Source organism: Trichechus manatus, unplaced genomic scaffold (assembly GCF_000243295.1).
Source record: "Trichechus manatus latirostris isolate Lorelei unplaced genomic scaffold, TriManLat1.0 scaffold00058, whole genome shotgun sequence".
Lineage (NCBI taxonomy): Eukaryota > Metazoa > Chordata > Mammalia > Sirenia > Trichechidae > Trichechus > Trichechus manatus.
In genome coordinates, this window is record NW_004443994.1 from 8076646 (window position 1) to 8091675 (window position 15030).

Below are 15030 nucleotides of genomic sequence, written 5' to 3' on the forward strand. Positions count from 1 at the left end.
CTGCAGTAGTGACAACCCAAACTCGTTGCTGTGGAGTTCATTTCGACTCATAGGAACCTTATAAGACAGAGTAATACTGCCCCCATAGGGTTTCCAAGCAGTGGCCGGTGGATTCGAACTGCTGACCTTTTGGTTATCAGCCTTAGCTCTTAACCACTACGCACCAGGGCACAATACTGACATAACATGGGACAAAAATATAAAATGATTTTAAAAAATATTTTGACAAAGTTATAAACAAAGGTAACTAAGAGGACCTGGGCTGTATCTAAGCTTAAGGTTTGAAATCAAAGAGAGAAGCATGCACTCTCAGTTTGTTACTGGGACCCCTGTTGGCAGCACTGTATTGGGCAGGCTACGGGTCTGCCCTAGTATGAAAAAGTTAAGTATTCCTAAAATAAACCACTTTGCCCGGCATTATTCTCAAATGTCATTACAATTAGAAAGGACTGCAAAGCAGGTACACAGAAAAATCTTACATCGTCAGGGGAAAAAAAAAAGTCCAAAAATCTTCCATATAGGCAGCTCCTGATAAGGAGTTTGGGGGTCAACAGATAATCGCTGAACAAAACGTAATTCTGAGATTCAGGGTCTCCTCCTCGCTTGAAGGAAACTCGAACAGCAGGCCTCACTCAGGTTGAAGGTAGAAGAAACGTGCTTTAGCTAAGGTTTTCTCCACGGAAGGAAAATCGGCACAGTAAAAGGTACAGAACACTGTCCCATTTCTCAGGAAAAGAATATGCACAGTGAAACTTGGACAGCATACTTCCTTCTAAAAGAGAAACAGTTTACAACACCCGACGACCAGAAGCTGAGCGCTCACTATTGTGTTAGCGCCGGCAGCGGAAGGACCTTGTCACGACAACGCCGTTAAAGAGTCCTTCTTTGTTCATCCCCAAAAGGTGCCGCAGAGCGTGGTGTTCTTCCGCGCTCGTCGCTCAGTCCCCGCCTCCCCGCAGCCCTGGAGAGCTGCCATTCGGCACCGAAGTCGCTACGCGCTCCCAGAATGCATCGGCAGTCCGCGGGAAACCAAAATGGCGAGGGGCTGTATGGAAGTGGTCTGTGTTTGAGGCTGGTATACGAACGCCCACTCTATCCCAACCCTAGTCCCCAGGACTTCGGTTTGTGCGTGCGTCTGTGCGGGGTCCCCGGTGGGGCGGGTGCCCAGTAAGTGCTCGGACTCGCAGGGGAAGCGCCCAGGGGTACGTGATTGGTTGTTTTTTCCTGTATGAAGCGGTTGGCACCACTGAAGTGACCGAATGAGGTGAGAGACCTTGGCCTGGGGACCGACACGGAGGAGGGGTGGGGAGGAGGAGGAAGAAAGGAAACAAGTATAAAAGGGAAAGATGGAGGCTCGAGGTGGGGGTGGGGTGGGGTACCAGTGTGTATTTGGGTGCCATACATTTATGTATATGTTGAGAGTGGATGGAAAAGGAGTAGTCATTTGGGTGTTGGAGAAAATAGGGACTGAAGGAGCGAGCGGGGCGTCGGGGGAGTCGGTTGGAGAAACTGGATGAAACGTTGAGACGGGGAAGCTGTGTTTCGAGGGGCAGGAAGGAACCTGGGGGCGGGAGACGGAGGGGCAGGATGAACCTGGTGACGAGGGGGTGGGGAATCGAAGGGAGGAGTCGTTAGGAAATGGGGGCTGGGGAAGATGTGGGGAGCACAATGAAGGGGCTGCCTGGGATCTTAAGGGGGCGTAAAGGGAAGTAGCAGTTTGGAGCTGGGTGATGGAATTGTGTGAAATTGGAGTACGGAGGTAGAGTAGAAGGGCAAGAGGGAGTACTGAAGGGAACCTCGGAGCAAACCCTGAAAGCTTCAAGGAAAGGTGGGAAGGAAAGTATAAGATGCGGGGAGAGGTACCTTATGTTTGGAGCTCACCAAATCTGAGGTAATTCTATTTTAATTGACTCTAACTCATATCCCTGCTCGATTGTAAGGATTCATTCATTTTTTATAACTGAGATAGGTAACTACGGTTTAACTCAGTGGGCAGTATTTCGTAGCAACATATTTTGGGAGTGCCAGAACACTGTTTTACAGTCTGGTGTCCTTGGTTGCTAGAGTTTTTCTTTGGAAGCAGTTAGAGGGAACAGATGGATTTATCAGGGTGATTTTACTAACAGTGAGGGATGAGCAATGAGGAAAAAGGGTATGGAATGTTATTGTTTAAGACATTTAACTTTTTCTGGTGATAGAAATCTAACGCTAATTCAGATATGAAAACCTAGGTGGGCCTAGGTAGGTGCATAACATAGAGGAACGCACCATGTGAGGTTAGGACAGAACTAGAAATATGTAAATAATGCCTGATTTAACCTGACTCCACATGCTCCAGTAGTAGTAACTTTCTCCTTCAGATTGATTGCATGCGATCCTCTTGTATACCTTGCCTACAGGCTGGTTTCAACTTCCATGTTTCAACTTCCACTCTCTTGGAAAGTTCTATTTTTGGCAGTGGATTGCAGAGACAGTTGAATTTAAAAGTATTTAATGTGGATAAAATAAAATGTACTAAAATTCTTAGATGAGCTTTTCAAAGATTTTAAAAATGATATAAACGGAGCCATTTTGACTGACAGCTTTAGGTATCCAGTAATTCTGGCGAGGAAAGAGTTGATTTTTAAATTGCTTAACATTAAAGTATTCTGTTTTTGACTTGGAATGTTACATTCCAAGCATTTGGAATGATAGCTTAAATGGGAATACAAGGTAAAGTTTGTTTTTTAGATTGCTGAATTTAAAAATATATTTAAATTCACACTTTAAAATTTGCTCACCTTCATTTTTTTTAAGGCTAAAAATGATCTAAAATATTTGAATTAAGAATACACCTGTTTCCTGATTCTGCATATTCATAAGTACCCCAGTGTTAAAAGGCATTAATGGAAATTAATGGAAATCTGACATTTCCATTACTACCAGGATGAAATACACAATTTTAGAACTAGAAGTATAGAAATATCTGGTTAAACTTTTGTCCTAGGTGAAACCAAGTATGTTTAATAATGGCATACAATTTTGTTATTGCCTCAAAGCTCTGTTGGGAAAGGGATTTTATTCTGTGTTTTGCTATGGGAGGTGAACTCTTCGATGTTGTGGATTATGATATATATATATACCTTTTCATTAGATTTTTGATTGAAAGGATAATTTATTTATATTTCAGCATAATCTTTACATCTGGCTTGAGGGAACTGGTGGTATAGTGATAATCTATTTTAACAGATGGGGAAATTTGCCTCAGGAGTTGCTGTGGCAAACATCTGTAGCATGGTGGTTCTGAAAGTAAAACCTAGCTGCTGGTTGAGTTAGTCTAAGCTTCCGTGAAATATTTCTTGGTTGACCTTTTTATGCTTTATTTTTCTTGTTCTTTACAATAATTTGTTTATTGCAGTAGAATACAGTGTAACAACTGTAACTTGGAATATGGACATTTCCCTGTGTTTCTTATGTTTTAGAGCACTGCTGTCCAGTAGACGTTTCTACAGTGTTGGGAGCGTTCAGTATGATAGCCACTAGCTACATGTGGCTTTTAAACATTTGAAATGTGACTAGTGCGACTGAGAACTGAATTTATAATTTATTAAAATTTAAATTTAAATGGCCACGTGGCTATGGCTGTTGTATTGGGCAGCATAGTATTAAGGACTGTTGCATCCGTGTATTAGGAATTGTCATATCCGTTAGCCGTGAAAACCACAGGAACCCAAAGGTCAGGAACTGCCATAAAATTGAGGAAGTTCAAGGTCTCTTTGTACATTTTTAAGATGAAGTTTTCTTCATTTTTGCTGTATACCATTTCTTCTGTCATAGCTCTGTTTTCATATAACATTGCAAAAGAATAATGAAGGTAGCAATTTCTTTGGTACTTTTAAGATTCTGCCTCCTATGTCAAAAACCAACAACAACAAAAATAGATGTTAGAAAGGTTACTTTGTTATTTAAAATTACATTGTTATTTTTACACATCAGTTAAAAGAAACTTATTAAGGAAGATTTCAAAACATTCACAAAGTGAACAGAATAGTATAATAAACTTTCATGTATCCCTTACCCAGCTTCAACAGTTATTAACATTCTGCCATCCTTGTTTCATCTGTATCTCTACCCACTACCTCCTCCACGCCATTGTGTTTACTTTTTAAAGTTTTTTTTTAAGGTAAAAATTACATGTATTGAAATGCACACATTTTAATTGTACAATTTTTAAATAACAGCTTTGAGATATAATTCACATACCATGTTTACATATATATAATTCACGTATATGCTTTTAAGGTGTACAATTTGGTGCTTTTTAGTATATTCACAGAGTTGTGCAACCATCACCACTATCTAATTTCAGAATATTTTCATAGCCTCAAAAAGAAACCTTGTATATATTAGCAGTCACTTCCTGCTCTCCCCTCCCTGTAGCTCCTGGCAATCACTAATATATTTTCTGTTCCGTGATTTGCCCATTCTGGATATTTCATATAAATGGAATTATATAATGTGTAGTCTTTTGTGTCTGGCTTCTTAGTGTAATGTTTTCAAGGTTCATCCATGTTGCAGCATGTATCAGTACTTCATTCCTTTTTACTGCCAAATAAGATTTTGTTGTATGTTTATCCATTCATCAGTTGATGGGTATTTGAGTTGTTTACACTTTTGGTTATTATGAATACTGCTATGAATATTCATGTACAGAGTTTGTGTGAACCATATGTTTTATGTGAACATCTAGGAGTGGAATTGCTGGGTTATGTGGTAACTTGATGTTTTAACTTTTGAGTAACTGCCAAAATGTTTTCCAAAGTGGCTGCACCATCTTACAATCCCACTAAAATGTTTAAGAGGTCTAATTTCTCCACATCCTCACCAACACTTGTTATTTTTTGTCAGTTTAATTATAGCCATCCTAGTGGGTGTGAAGTGGTATTTCATTGTGGTGTTAATTTGCATTTCCCTGATGGCTGGTGATGTTGAACATCTTTTCATGTGCTTATGGCCATTTGTATATCTTCTTTGAAGAACTATCTATCAGATCCTTTGCTCATTTTCAATTGTGTTATTTGTCTTTTTATTCAGTTGTAAGAGTTTTTTATATATTCTGGATATAAGTTACTTATCAGATATATGATTTACAAATATTTTCTCCCATTCTGTGGGTTATCTTTTCACTTTCTCTCCCCCTCACCCATACATGTTCCATTGTACACATTGTGGTGAAATTTTCAACTTGTTAATGATAGGATGCTGGTTAACCTGAGAGAGGGTAAATCTGTGTGCCAGCACATGTGTGACTCCTTATAGACCCAGCTTGGTTTGTCACCAGTGTCTTCTCTTGGAGTTGTACCTGATTTTATTACCAGTTTTCACTCGAATCCACTGGGGAATGGATGATTCTGCTTTTGTTTCTTGGCTGGGAATCTCTTGATCCTGAAAGTCTTATGAGAAGACCTGGTGAGGGTGGACAGCAGCTGGTCTCACCATGATGGCGGAGAAAGGGAGCGACAGCAGCTTCAGTTTCATGATGGTGTTCTTTGAAGCACAAAAGTTTTAAATTTTGATGAAGTCCCATTTATTTATTTTTTCTTTTGTTGCTTGTGCTTTTGGTGTGATACCTAAGAAACCATTGCCTAATCCTAAACCATTGCTTGTGTATATCATAACCCTTGTTATGATGTATGTGTATATCATAACCCTTGTTGTGATATAGACTATTTCTGCCTCCACGAAAGCTCCCTTGTGGCCTTTCTCAATCATTCCCATCGTCACTCTTCTGATATTTTTCATCTTAGATTACTTTTGCTAGAACTTCATATAAATGGTCATGTGTATCAGTTTTCAAATAATTTTGTTTCATAAAGCTAGCACTGGAGTCTTAGCTTGAAAATCACATTCTGCAAGGGATATATTTGTAGTAATTACTTAATCTTCCATTGTGTCATGCCAATCCTGACATATACTTTTTGTAATACAAAATTTTTTTTTGTTTGTTTTAATCGTTTGTGAAGACAGTTTTTATAGTTTGAGTGGACAAAACAGAATTGTTCCAAATGTTGCCTAGGATGAGGATTTAAAAATTAGGGCAACAGGGCAACAAGAGGGATTGTTGTGGTGATGGAAATATTGGTATCTTGACTCTCAGTGTTAATATTCTGGTTGTGATATTCTGTAGTTTTGCAAGATATTGTCATTGGGGGAAACTAGGTAAAGGATATGCAAGATTTCAGTATTCTTACAACTTCATGTGAATCTACAGTTATCTCAAAATAAAATCTTCAATTAAAAAAAAAATTAGGGAATAAAGTATACCAAAGTAGGCATAACAAGAACAGACAGACTTCATTGGGGTTTGGTCAGCCAGATGGAAAAAAACAAAACAAAAACAAAAACCTAAAGATGAGCTTTTGTTTTTCCCTGTCTTTATTAATGAAGTTTATATTGCAGAAATAGCTCCCACAACTTTTTTGTTAGAGTGGGAGGAGAGAGCACAGTGGTTTAGAGGGAAGTACTAGTGAATATACTCAGAAGACTTGGATCTGATTTAATAATCTGCTTAGCTCTGCGGCAGCCTTAGTTTCTTTACCTGAGGAAATGAGGATGATCCTTGCCTGTGTTATTCACAGGATTTTTGGGAGGATCAAGAAATAAAATATGGAGAAAGCTGTTTATAAACTGCAGGTGCAATATAGTTGTATAGTATTAATTTATGAAATCTCTTTTCCGAAAGAGTTGTTACATACAACAAGAGAGTTATATGTACCTATGGTGAAGCCTATGCTTGGTGTTCTAAAAACACCTCATACCACCTTCCTCCTCAGATGTTAAGTATATCTATTATTGAATAAATGAATAGTTTTTCCTTGTTCGTAATTATAGTTTCAAACATGTTGACCAAATAAATTACTGTGTTCTCTGTTGAGTATAATATATTTAGAAGTCTTATTGAACCCAAGGTCGAATGTTTAGGGGGAAAAAAAAGCTGTTTAGTTCAAGCCTGAAAGATAATAGCTCTTGGTATTTTTAGGATGTTTCAGAAATTGCTAATCAGTCCTAATAGTTCTAATTGATGTTAGATAATGTACCAGAGCCAACAGCGGAGCTCAAAAAACAAAACAAAAACATCAAGTAGATCAGTTTTTTAGAACTCATGCATACCCTGGAGATTCTGATTTGGGGTTGACTTTAGCATGTATTTGTATTTTTTCATTCTTCTCACTTGATTTTGTATTGCCATCAGGGTTAGAAAATACTAGATTTTGTTCTAGGGTCAAGAACAAAATCTGTAATTAAAATGTTACTAAGGAAAGACTAATAATAGGACATATTTTTTATACTTTAAATGGAAAAGAAAAATAAGTGTGTCAGCACTGTTCCCATCACACTCATATTTAAAATACTTTTACTGAGTGGTTAATAAAATAGTTAATGGAGCTTTGTAGTCTGGGATCCTTGTGGACTGTTAAATGTTTTATGAAATTACATTTAGCTGTTAGGTAGTGAATTCGTCTTTGAGGAAAGTGTTTAAACGGAGGCTGGATGACTAATTGGGGGTATTATAAAGGGGGATTTCTTCATTAGCTAGGATGTAAAAAAGACCTTCCTGATAGTTTCTACAGCTAAGATTCTAGATTAAAATGAAAACAGTGGACACTATTTTTCCTTTTGATTAATGATGAGAAACGTGTCGGGGGGGTAGACTTCTTTGCAAAGTCATGTCTCCTGAGTGTCCTCTTTTCTTTTTTTTTCTAGATCCCAGAGTCTTTTCCACTCTTGAAGGCTGTCTAAATCCATAAGAATATGATGTTTATCACTTCAACTTTTGTTTTAAGAGTTTTATTGCAGTTCATTAGAAGGGAACAAACAAAAGAGCTATTTGCAAAGATAATAATTAGAACATTCTTATCATACTTATAGTTTATTGTATTCCCTGTTGTAGCAAATCTCAAACTTTTTGGTTTCAGACCCCTTTACACTGCTAATTATGGGGACCCAAAAAAACTTTTATTTCTGTGGGTTATCTCTATCAGTATTTACTGTATTAGGAATTAAAGCTGGGAATATTTTAAAACAAGAATTCGCAGGTACACATATCGTTAGCCTTCAGAGTGATGAGATCATCACCCACCATTTAGCCTCCAGAAAACTCCACTGTACACTTATGGGAGGATGAGAGTGAAAAAGGCAAGTAATGTCTTAATATTATTTTGAAACCAGCTTTGACCAGTAGACCCCATGAGAGGATCTTGCAGATCCCCAGAACCGTACCATGAGAACTGCTGCTCTAAGTCAATTGTTTTTGTAGGACATTAGGGTTATTTCATGCATTACAGAGTGTTTAGCATGCCTGGCCTATCTTAAAAAGATTTTTTGTCTCTTCATAGAAAAAAATTGGGGATTTCAGGCATAAACCTCTTCAGCTTCCTTTCTTCACACCTACACACCTACCAACTTAACTATAGATGCAGCTATTCTCAAATCTTCTGTCTCAGAAGAGATGTTCCACCTCTGATTCAGGGCTAGTCTTTCCCTTTATATTTATGATCCTATTTCTCTGTCTTGTGTTTTCAGTTTATCTTTTGATACCTTGAAATGTGGTCAAGACTTACCATATTTTAAAAACAGAGAACAAGCCGTTTACCTTACCTTGTGTCCTTTGTCTAGATGTATGTAACCCTCTTACCTTTATATAGCCAAGCTCCTTGAAAAAATAGTGTCAACTTCCTCAGCTCCCATTCATACTTTTATTAATAAAGATACAGAATTTAAATACATATACTCATTGTAGAAATTTAAATATTAACAGAACTTTAAAAAGTACTCTATATTATCCAGAAAGCCACCAGAAATGCCTTTGCCTATCTTCTTTGTCTTATTTCTAAGCAGATTTTTCATTTCTGTTAAATATTAAAAAAAAAAACTAACAGAATACTACATACATTTGTCTAAAAATATCAGAGTACAGAAGAGTACAGTCTACTGACCTCCTGAGTCCTGCTTCAAAGAGGGAAACACTTTAACTGTTGTTAAGTTCATTTGTTCTGATCACTACCTCTGTATTGGGAAATATTTTGTCACTGCTATTTCTTGATTCATTCACTTTAGACATCCTTGCTGTATAAAGGCTTTCCTCTTGTGATAAAGGTTCAGTTCATTTATGCCATATATCTCCTTTCCCCTTTCTAATTTTTTTTCTTATTGATTACTTCTGTAATTTTAAATAACATATTTGAACTTTTATCTTATTCCATCAACTCTAGACTTTATTTCACCACTTTATAAGATGAGCATTATTACTGCCCTGCCTTAACTTTAATTTCTCCTCTTCCCCCTTCCACTTACCAATTTTTGTCATCCCATCTTTTGCTTTTTTATATATATATATATTTTATTGTGTTTTTATATTTTTTTTAAGATTGATAGTGTTCTTAACCATAATTATTTGTACTTTGTTTATTGGTTGATTCTACAAGTTGAAAATAAACTGCTTTTATATTATTTTGGCCAACTAAATATTCTCTGCAGAGGCAGATAGTTCCATGATTACATTTCCTTTCTTGTACACGTTTTCTCAAAATTTCAAAAACACTTTCCCATGTTTTCTCTGCCTTTGTCTTATTTGTAATTTTTCCAGTGTCTCTCATCATACTGTCTAGTTTGTATAATCCTCCTTTTTCCTCAGAATGATTGTTATGCCATCCTGGGACTTCCCTGTTACTCTTGAGTTGGATGCACTATTTCTGGTATCCCATGTCCCGTTCCCCTCCCTTCCTTGGCAGAATACTTCCTCTTTTTGCCAGAGCCAAATCTTAAGTCTTGGTTTAAGATCTTAAAATTTATATTCCTTCACATTAGATTTACAGTTTGGCTTATATAGAAATCTAATTTGAACATTATTTTTTGTCAGAGTTTTTAGGCATTGGTCTATTGTTTTCTAGAATGTAATGATGCTGTTGAGAAGTCTAATTTTAGTCCTATTCTCCTTTGTAGGTAACTTGATTTTTCTCTCTGGAAGCTTATGGAATCTTCTGTTTTTGGTGTTGTGGAATTTCATGGGAATGTAGGTTTTTTGTCAGTACTTTGAAGGTCCTATCATTTTGATGATTCATATTTCTCTCTTGGGGGAATTTTTCTTTTATTATTTAAAAAACTAATTGATTCTCTGCATTTTCTCCTTATGCAGTTCTTACTAGTTATTGTTTATACCTTCTGGACTGATGGCCTGACTTTTATATTTTCCATCTCCTTGATCTCTCTTTCCGTTTGGGGAGCTTTTTCATTGACTTATTTTTCCAGTTCAATTTATTTTAAAAATTTCTTGTATTTTTCTAGGAGCCCTTCCTTGGACTCTAATTGTTCCTTTTTCATAGTATCATGCTTTTAATTTATGGATGCAGTAACTCCTTGATTTTTTTCCAGGCATATTAATTAGGCTTTTTCTTTTAAAGTTCTCTTCTTTTTTCTAGATTGTTTCCTTTGAAGTCTGTTTTCTGTTTACTTGATCTTTGTCTTTTATTGTATGAACATTTTATTGTGGTTTAGGTGGAAGTTTACAGAGCAAATTAGTTTCCCAATCAACAATTTATACTCAGCTTGTTTCTTAACATTGGTTGCAAACCCTTGAATGTGTCAGCTTTCTCCCTCCTTCCACCCTGGGTTTCCCGTGTCCATTCGCCCAGCTTTCTTGCCTCTACCTTCCTTCTGAACTTTGCTTTTGGGTGACCTTTGTCTTTTGTATTGTACCTTTTCAGTGTTCTTTAAAGCATGAGGTCATACATGTTTGGGTACCTGGCATGGCAAACTTTAGGGTGAAATATGGGGACCTAGCTTCCCACCATGCCAGAATGTGAAAGGCTTTACTTTGTTATATCAAGACTTAGTCTCCTTAGTTTTTCCAGACGATTTTCTTGTAAGTTGAACCCTCCCCTCTCTTTCCTTCTCTGCCTTCCTCTTCCCTCCACTCCCCCCTTCTCTCCCTGTCTTTCTTCCTTCCCAGGGCCAGCTGCTGGTCATACCAGCAAAGGTTTAGGAACAGAGGAGGCTGCCAGTTTGCCTGGCAAAATTTGAGATACTCTGAACTTGCAGTCTTTCATATAAAACTGCAAAAAGGAGGGAGAAGTGTGGTAGAAAGTAGATTTATATTGTAGATCCCCTACCCTTACTACTTACATTTCTCACTCTCTTTTTTGCTCATGTCTTCTCGTGAATAACATCACTATCTACCTAACTATGTTAGGAACCTAGAAGGCATCCTTGGTTCTGCGCTTTCCCTCAGTCACTCCATTCAGTCACTACTTAAATTCTTCGATTTTACTACCATTTAAGTCTTGGTTTAAGATCTTAAAATTTATATTCCTTCACATTAGATTTGTTCATCAACTTGCCTGCACTATTCAAGTAGTGTGAGTGAGTGCCCTATATCCAGTTTTGTCTCCTTTAAAATAGTGTCTTACACTGCATGCAGATTTGATTGTCATTAGCGCTCATGGCTTATGGAATAGTGCTGTTCAGAATTGGTAGCACCTCAGAAACATTAGGAGATAAGGAAAGAAAACTACTTCCATAGTGAGTTGCTGTTATTAATGGAGATTTGCAGGAGTATTGGGACCAGGTGGAACAAAAGATTGTTGAGAACTACTGGTATATAAGTTCTAAATATGGCAGAGAAAGTTCTTACGGTCTGTTTCTTGATAGCTTCATCTCTTACATGAGGAGTAATGAGAAATAATGAGTTGAGATTGGACTATTGAGGGGAAGAGGGCAGAGGGGAGGGTTGCATGAGAGAAGTTAGCTTGTAGAAGCATTTTATTATTTGAAGGATTTTAGACTTTATTCTTTTTGACCAGTGTGTTTCACAAACTTAAGTAATTTGTGTTGCCAGTACTATTTTTTACTGGAGGAAAGGGAGAATTTTGAAGAAAATGAGTTTAATTTTGTTTTGTTAAAGGTTCTGGGGGAATCCAGGTCAAGCTGTCTAGTGGGCAATTGGAAATAAGGGTCTGGAGCATATGAGATAGGATAAGTTTGGAGAGAAGACATTTAGAAATTGTTAACAGATAAAAGTTAGGTGAAACATTATGAGAACATGACCACTTAGGGCAAACAGAACACAGAACCAAAGGATGGAACCCTAGACGACTCTTAACATTTAAAGAAGAGGCAGAAGAAGAAGAATCAGTACAGGAAACCAGAATGGCCAGAGAGTTAGGAAAAGAGTCATTTTCTGAAGGTGGCAGTTATCTCAGAAACCAAGGGAAGAGAATTTAAAGAAGTAGGTGATGATCATCAATTATTACACAAAAGAGATGGGTAGAATGAGAACTGAATTGGAGCATTTTATGTGGTATTTGGTCATTTGGAGGTCTTGTATGCAAAAAGTCTAGATCAGGACAGAAGTCAGATCGTAGTGGATTGCATAAATGGAAAGTATTTTTTTAAGTTTATTAGTGAAAAGAATGAGAAAAATGAAAAAGTAGTGTGTAAAGTAGTGTGTATTTGTTTTTAAGTTGATTTTGGTTATGGCAGATTTGCACCAAGGAGAGTTGGAGAAGAGAGGATTTAAAATAAAGGAAAGGAGTGATCAGGTGACTCTTGAAGATGTGAGATCTTTCTCTAATCCGGGAGAGAATAGGCATGTCATCCTTAGAGGAGTGAGCTAGGCGAGTACTTTTTTAAGATGAGTTTAGGGAGAAAGTTGAGGAATTTCATAGTTTGTAGCTTCCATTTTCTTTGAAATATGACCCTACCTTGTGAGTGAAAGGGCTGAGTGCACCAACTGTTGACCTTCCCCAAGTTCTTCTTTCTGAACATGTTTACATACAGAAATGATTATAGTGTTTTAGAGTCAGTTCTTTTCTTTGTACATTAATTACTTTGCATGTTTAGTTATGGCACTTAAGTTTCTGAAAAGTATTTGTTAGTTTTCTCCAGATTTCAAGTTCCCTGAGGCCAGGGGACTAGGTCTTAACCATCTTGAATTTTCAGGTCTTTGCAGAGTGTCTGGCACATATACCACTTTCTTCTTCTGAGGGGAGTGTTTTGATTGTTTGTTAGAATTACAGTTTTATAATATTAAGATACTGTAAGTATAAAGAAACATAATTAACTAGTTTTCTTTGAGAAGAGAGAGCATCATTTCCTCCTATGATCATTATTCAGTGAACTGGGCTGAAGCTCGTTTATGGGTAAGGGATCTGAACCCCTCTATTGACTGTCAGTCTGAGGACTTTTTGATAGTAGTTGATGAATTTTCCATCATTAGTTACATGGAAGGATAGTTTATGCAACCCTGGTTAAGAGAGTTTATCTAGTACTAAAAATACTCCTATACGAGATTTCAGAAACATTTTCGTCGTAGTATAGTTGCAGATCCTAATGACATTACCCTATCATGAGTTAATGTTAATAAATATCTCTTGGGTACCCATTTTGAAGAAATTACTATACTTTTATACTACATGTTATGGCAAATTCATTTCCTTATTTGGTCAGTAAATATTTATTGAGCCTTCTGTGTGGTATATAGTCTTAGGTGCTAGAGATACATTTGTAAAACAGCGTAGATAATATCACCACCCTTGTGAAGTATGAAATATATTAGGGGGGAGTGAGACAGACAAGCAGATAAGAAACAAGTAAACCCAGTGTTACCTACGTAGTGTTTTTGCTAAAACAGTTTAACCTGATTTTAATCATGAGGAAATAATGAGTCCAGAATATGGAATACGCTACCAAGACAGCTGACTTAAAAAGAAAGAAAAGTAGAGCATAGTCTGACATTAAATGAGACAAAAGAGACATGAAGGTCAAATAAGTGTGTGAACATTATTTAGATCTTGGATTTTCACAAAAGCTATAAAGGACATTTTTGTGTCAAATGGTGACTGTGAATATGGAGTTTATATTAGGTGATATTATTGAATCAGTGTTAAATTTGTTGAGTGTGATAATGGTATATTGTGGTTATATAGAAGAAAGGTAATTGTTTTAAGGGGATACATTCTGATATTTAAAGATGAAGTTTCATGATGTTTGCAGCTTTCATAGATTCTAGCAGCATGTGCATATGTGTATGTGTTTAGAGAGGGAGAGGGAAAGAGTACAGTGAGCCAGTTCCCCCAACATTGTTTAATAAACCGTGGTGTACAAATTTCTGGTGTTACCTTTATTATTTATCAACTTATCATATGTAATTCAATCTGTTTTTGAGATATCTATTCTGTTGCATCGGTTTTATTGTCTGTTCCTTATTAGTACAGAACAGTTTTTCTCCGGAGTATGTCACAGTATCTGGTGGGGCAAGCCTTCTGCTCTTTGTTCCTACTTTTAAAAATTGACTTAGCTATTCTGTGAACTTCAAGTTTTTTCATATTAATTTTGTAAAATGTTTGACTTCCTCAAAAAATCCTGCTGGAATTTTCATTGGAGTTGCATTGAACTTCCCACCACTTGTCTGTTCGTTGTACTGTGGTGGCTTGCGTGTTGCTGTGAAGCTATGCCACCAGTATTTCAAATACCATCAGGGTTATTCATGGTGGACAGGTTTCAGTGGAGCTTCCAGATTAAGACAGACTGGGAAGAAGGACCTGGTGATCTACTTCTGAAAAAATTGGCCAGAGAAAATTTTATGAATAGCAGCAGAGCATTGTAGAGTGTCAGCAAAAAATAAGAAGACTCTCAAAGAGATATATTGACACAGTGGCTGCAACAACGGACTCAAACATAGCAATGATTGTGAGGATGGCACAGGGCCAAGCAGTGTTTCATTCTGTTGTACATAGGGTTGCTGTTAGTTGGAACCGACATGATGGCACCTAACAATAAGTACTGAACTTAGACTCTAAAGAATATCTGCCAAATATAGTGAAATTTAGCTTGCTTCAAGTTCATTTAGAAAGGGTTCCGGCAAAATGGCGCTCTAGGCAGAAGCACCACGCCATCCCTCCACAGCAAAGATCCGAAAAACTAAGCCGAACAGAGAATACAACAATCGTGAAACCCTAAAACATCAAATGAAGAGATAAAGAACTCAGCCAAGCA

The 15030-nt window shown here is 37.1% G+C and overlaps 1 protein-coding gene across 4 annotated transcripts in view; it reads left to right on the forward strand.

The window, feature by feature from the left end:
- Positions 1–968: 968 nt before the first annotated feature.
- The window catches only part of MTF2 (metal response element binding transcription factor 2), a 65103-nt gene continuing 51041 nt past the window's right edge, over positions 969–15030 (forward strand). For 2 of the 4 annotated variants that reach the window (XM_004378745.2, XM_004378748.2), the window contains exon 1: positions 969–1264. In XM_004378745.2, coding sequence (XP_004378802.1) covers positions 1260–1264 — 5 coding nt within the window. In that variant the 5' untranslated portion in view covers positions 969–1259. The remainder of the gene's footprint in view (positions 1265–15030) is intronic. The other 2 variants (XM_023733442.1, XM_023733443.1) reach the window with 1 other exon arrangement.